Below are 6,000 nucleotides of genomic sequence, written 5' to 3'. Positions count from 1 at the left end.
TAACATGGATAAAAGTAGAGACTCAGCTACAAAATGGTATATCATACACTGCAGTGAGGAACAATGGGAAAGTAATTCTGCTTTGAAAGTTGATAAAATTTGTAACTGCACTTTTTAGAAAATGGCCCTATTGGAGAGCTCTTCTTTGTCTACACCCATTCAGCATCATTCACACTCTTAAGCATTAGCCCCACCCATCTCTTTAAGGATTTACATATGAGGCCATGTGCTAAACATACTGAGTAAGGTATTGTAGGAAACAACCAAAGATTTCAAGACTACAGTGGAAAGTGTAGCCTAAAATAAGACAAAACTCCAGGTAAAAAATTAGAGGTTGACCGATTATGATTTTTCAACGCCGATACCGATACAGATTATTGGAGGACCGGAAAAAGCCGATACCTATTAATCGGCTGATTTTTATATACACTGCTCAAAAAATAAAGGAACACTTAAACAACACAATGTAACTCCAAGTCAATCACACTTCTATGAAATCAAACTGTCCACTTAGGAAGCACACTGATTGACAATAAATTTCACATGCTGTTGTGCAAATGGAATAGACAAAAGGTGGAAATTATAGGCAATTAGCAAGACACCCCCCAAAAAAGGAGTGATTCTGCAGGTGGTGACCACAGACCACTTCTCAATTCCTATGCTTCCTGGCTGATGTTTTGGTCACTTTTGAATGCTGGCGGTGCTCTCACTCTAGTGGTAGCATGAGACGGAGTCTACAACCCACACAAGTGCTCAGGTAGTGCAGTTCATCCAGGATGGCACATCAATGCGAGCGTGGCAAAAAGGTTTGCTGTGTCTGTCAGCGTAGTGTCCAGAGCATGGAGGCGCTACCAGAGACAGGCCAGTACATCAGGAGACGTGGAGGAGGCCGTAGGAGGGCAACAACCCAGCAGCAGGACCGCTACCTCCGCCTTTGTGCAAGGAGGTGCACTGCCAGAGCCCTGCAAAATGACCTCCAGCAGGCCACAAATGTGCATGTGTCAGCATATGGTCTCACAAGGGGTCTGAGGATCTCATCTTGGTACCTAATGGCAGTCAGGCTACCTCTGGCGAGCACATGGAGGGCTGTGCGGCCCCACAAAGAAATGCCACCCCACACCATGACTGACCCACCGCCAAACCGGTCATGCTGGAGGATGTTGCAGGGCAGCGAAACATTCTCCACGGCGTCTCCAGACTCTGTCACGTCTGTCACATGTGCTCATGTGCTCAGTGTGAACCTGCTTTCATCTGTGAAGAGCACAGGCGCCATGGGCGAATTTGCCAATCTTGGTGTTCTCTGGCAAATGCCAAACGTCCTGCACGGTGCTGGGCTGAAGCACAACCCCCACCTGGGACGTCGGGCCCTCATACCACCCTCATGGAGTCTGTTTCTGACCGTTTGAGCAGACACATGCACATTTGTGGCCTGCTGGAGGTCATTTTGCAGGGCTCTGGCAGTGCACCTCCTTGCACAAAGGCGGAGGCGGGTCCTGCTGCTGGGTTGTTGCCCTCCTACGGCCTCCTCCACGTCTCCTGATGTACTGGCCTGTCTCCTGGTAGGCGCCTCCATGCTCTGGACACTACGCTGACAGACACAGCAAACCTTTTTGCCACAGCTCGCATTGATGTGCCATCCTGGATGAACTGCACTACCTGAGCCACTTGTGTGGGTTGTAGACTCCCGTCTCATGCACTCAGAGTGAGAGCACCGCCAGCATTCAAAAGTGACCAAAACATCAGCCAGGAAGCATAGGAATTGAGAAGTGGTCTGTGTGTCACCACCTGCAGAATCACTCCTTTTTGGGGGGTGTCTTGCTAATTGCCTATAATTTCCACCTTTTGTCTATTCCATTTGCACAACAGCATGTGAAATTTATTGTCATCAGTGTTGCTTCCTAAGTGGACAGTTTGATTTCACAGAAGTGTGATTGACTTGGAGTTACATTGTGTTGTTTAAGTGTTCCCTTTATTTTTGAGCAGTGTATATTTGTAATAATGACAATTACAACAATACTGAATGAACAATGAACACTTTTATTTTAACTTAATATAATACATAAATAACATCTATTTAGTCTGCAATAAATAATGAAACATGTTCAATTTGGTTTAAATAATGCAAAAACACAGTGTTGGAGAAGAAAGTAAAAGTGCAATATGTGCCATGTAAAAAAGCTAACGTTTAAGTTCCTGAGAACATATGAAAGCTGGTGGTTCAATATTCCCAGTTCTTCAATATTCCCAGTTAAGAAGTTTTAGGTTGTAGTTATTATAGGAATTATGACGCGTTGACTATTTCTCTCTATACCATTTGTATTTCATATACCTTTGACTATTGGATGTTCTTATAGGCACTTTAGTATTGCCAGCCTAATATCGGGCGTTGATAGGCTTGAAGTCATAAACAGCGCTGTGCTTCAAGCATTGCTAAGAGCTGCTGGCAAACGCAGTAAAGTGCTGTTTGAATGAATGCTTACGAGCCTGCTGCTGCCTACCACCGCTCAGTCAGACTGCTCTATCAAATATCAAATCATAGACTTAATTATAATATAATAAACACAGAAATACGAGCCTTTGGTCATTAAAATGGTCAAATCCAGAAACTATAATTTCGGAAAAAAAACATTTATTCCTTCAGTGAAATACGGAACCTTTTCGTATTTTATCAAACGGGTGGCAACCCTAAGTCTAAATATTGCTGTTACATTGCACAACCTTCAATGCACAACCGCAAATTAATTACGGTCACACAGTTCGCAACGAGACAGGCGGCCCAAACTGTTGCATGACTCTGCTTTCACTGAACGCAAGAGAAGTAACACAATTTCCCTAGTTAATATTGCCTGTTAACATTCATTTATTTTCACTAAATATGCAGGTTTAAAAAAATATACTTCTGTGTATTGATTTTTAGAAAGGCATTGATGTTTATGGTGAGGTACATTTGTGCAACGATTGTGCTTTTTACGCGAATGCGCTTTTGTTACATCATCACCCATTTGGCGAAGTTGAAGTAGGCTGTGATTCGATGATAAATTAACAGGCACCGCATTGATTATATGCAACGCAGGACAAGCTAGTTAACATAGTAATATCATCAACCATGTGTAGTTAACTAGTGATTATTTTAAGATTGATTGTTTTTTATAAGATAAGTTTAATGCTAGCTAGCAACTTACCGTGGCTCCTTGCAGCCACCAGGTTCTTTTGATGCTACACTCGCATAACAGGTGGTCAGCCTGCCATGCAGTTTCCTCGTGGATTGCAATATAATCGGCGTCAAAAAAGGCAGATTACCGATTGTTATGAAAACTTGAAATCAGCCTTAATTTATCGGCCATGCCGATTAATCGGTCGACCTCTAGTAAAAATACAATTGATCTAGTTCTTGGCCTATATCCCAATCTAACATTGGTGCAGGTCATGTTGTTCTTTTATTTGATACACACAGTATATCAAATAAAATCCATGTTTGTTTGTAACATGCACAGGATACAGAAGGTGTAAACGGTATAGTGAAATGGTTACTTGCATATTTGCATAGTAGCTATCAAAAATAGAAAGTTTCCAGATAAAAATATATAATTTTATATAATTATTAGATGATGCTTAACCAGACACATTTGTGTAAATAATGGGTCATGCGAACAAAATGCTATACCTACCCCCCAGCCACATCTAGCTAAGGTCATTATTGTCTAGACATGTATGCATGTTCATGAAATACAATAGATGGCCATAATCACCCCCAGACACACCTGGCTAACTTGATGGATCATGTAATCATCTGGCGAAGTGAAGTCTTTTGTTTTGGCATGTAGCTAGTTAGCTAGCTAAACAATGAACTATAATCCCAACCCTTACCGTACAAATTGATTATCATAGGTAGCCACCATGCATGAAATGCTGTTGTGTGAATCTGCAGGTAGCTAAAGCTAACCAACTAACTTCAATGTTAGCTACTGTAACATTAGGCTATAAATAGCAATGCAAATAGCTTTCTGAGATACAATTAATATTACTGCACAGATCATACATGTAACGTTAGATAGTGAGCCAGCAAGCTAACGTTTGCTAGCTAGTGAACAGTACGCTTTAACTTGCAATGAAAATTACTTTCTGACAAAATTAGAAACTTATAATACCTGACAATTTAGCTAGACTCTTACCCGTATACATGGTTACAGTCTGCTTCACGGCAGACTGGAACCGCTTTAACTAAGTAAGACGTCTAGCTGTGTCGTTTCCGTTTTGTTTTGGAGCTACAGCTTGTTTGGCCCATTGTGTCAAATCACTCCGGTTCTCACTGACCCTGTGCATAAAGCAGTCCATCACAACTTTTCCCCACTGTCAATAGCGCCTGCTAAATTCAGGGGAGCATTGTTGTTGAGAGCAGTAGCACTTTTGCATTTCTCCATTTCTAACATTATATTTTTCAAAAAATCCACAGTAGCAAGGATTATCCATACAGTTTAACCTTTATTTAACTAGGCAAGTCAGTTAAGAACAAATTCTTAATTTCAATGATGGCCTAGGAACAGTGGGTTAAGTGTTTTGTTCAGGGGCAGAACGACAGCTTTTTAACTTGTCAGCTCAGGGATTCGATCTTGCAACCTTTCGGTTACTAGTCCAATGCTCTAACCACTAGGCTACCTGCCGCCCCACGCTGAGATGCTCATGTTATAGGCAGACGTGGGCTACGTGGCAGATCAATTTGAACTCATCTCCCGGCATGTCCAGCCCATCCATTATCTCAGCCAATCATGGCTAGTGGGAAGGTTCCTGGCTTTTTCTGTGGCTAAACCAACTAGGCTCGTAATTTAACCGTTTTATTAATATTTACAGGTCATACACGTTTGTTATTAAGGCACATGAAAGTTCACATGTTCCAGAAGGCATTTCTGCCAAAAAAGCATTTTGATAAAAAATAAATGTTTACGTTCAAATGCGTCTCCTGTGAAGTAGTGACGTGCGACATACGCCTAGCTTCCTGAAACGGTTACAAATGGTCATCATTATCCAGATGGTATTGGGGACTTTCCTCTTCAAGTACAGACTCTGTATGTTAGTGATATTTGCTGACTCATTGTCTGTGCATCAAATGTCTCCTGAATGATTGACAGGCAAAGGGGGTGAGATTATATGGGAAAGTAATGATAGCATTGAGATAATAAACAATGTTGTATCTGTGTGTGTGACAGGGAGGAGGAGGTGGAGGAGTAGGAGGTGGTGGCAGTGACTTGAAGGAGCAGGCCCCTGAGCGGGAGGATGACCGTCCACTGCAGGGTCCAGAGATTGGCTCAGAGAGCGAGAGCAGCACCTACGCCCCTACCACAAAGAAGAAGAAGAAACCTAAGGAGAAGAAACCCAAACGGAAGAAGAGAGAAGAGGAGGAGGAGGATGACGATGATGATGATGATGACGAAGATGATGAAAATAATAAGGTACTGTAAGAGTGCCTCTGTTAGAACATCTCTGTTTAGTTTGATATGTATTTGATATGTATTTGATATGTATTTGATATTATTTGATATGTATTTGATATGTATTTGATATTATTTGATATTATTTGATATGTATTTGATATGTATTTGATATGTATTTGATATTATTTGATATTATTTGATATGTATTTGATATGTATTTGATATGTATTTGATATTATTTGGGGCCTTAGTGGATTTATAGACTGAACTCTTACTTCAGTGTTGTTGTGCCCCAGGAGCCCAAGTCGTCCAGCCAGCTGATGCAGGAGTGGGGTCTGGAGGATGTGCAGTATGGCTTCACAGAGGAGGACTATACAACCCTCACCAACTACAAGGCCTTCAGCCAGTTCCTCAGGTACTGTACATGTAGGATCATCATTTACTGCCTTTCTTGTCTATGGATGGCTGTCATGGCTGTGTAGCTGTGTAGCGTAGTTACAAATAAAACCAAATAAAAACTGTATAGAGAAAACTGTTTGTTGGTGAACACTGGACTGTTTGAGGAGAGAGG

The 6,000-nt window shown here is 41.6% G+C and overlaps 1 protein-coding gene across 2 annotated transcripts in view; it reads left to right on the top strand.

Moving 5' to 3' along the window:
* The window catches only part of LOC111969995 (chromodomain-helicase-DNA-binding protein 5-like), a 41,594-nt gene that overhangs the window by 16,304 nt on the left and 19,290 nt on the right, over nucleotides 1-6,000 (top strand). For both annotated transcript variants that reach the window (XM_070445598.1, XM_070445599.1), the window contains exons 3-4: nucleotides 5,205-5,447; nucleotides 5,726-5,844. In XM_070445598.1, coding sequence (XP_070301699.1) covers nucleotides 5,205-5,447; nucleotides 5,726-5,844 — 362 coding nt within the window. The remainder of the gene's footprint in view (nucleotides 1-5,204; nucleotides 5,448-5,725; nucleotides 5,845-6,000) is intronic.

The sequence above is a fragment of the Salvelinus sp. IW2-2015 genome, linkage group LG11, assembly GCF_002910315.2.
Source record: "Salvelinus sp. IW2-2015 linkage group LG11, ASM291031v2, whole genome shotgun sequence".
NCBI lineage: Eukaryota > Metazoa > Chordata > Actinopteri > Salmoniformes > Salmonidae > Salvelinus > Salvelinus sp. IW2-2015.
This window is presented reverse-complemented; position numbering and strand designations above follow the sequence as displayed.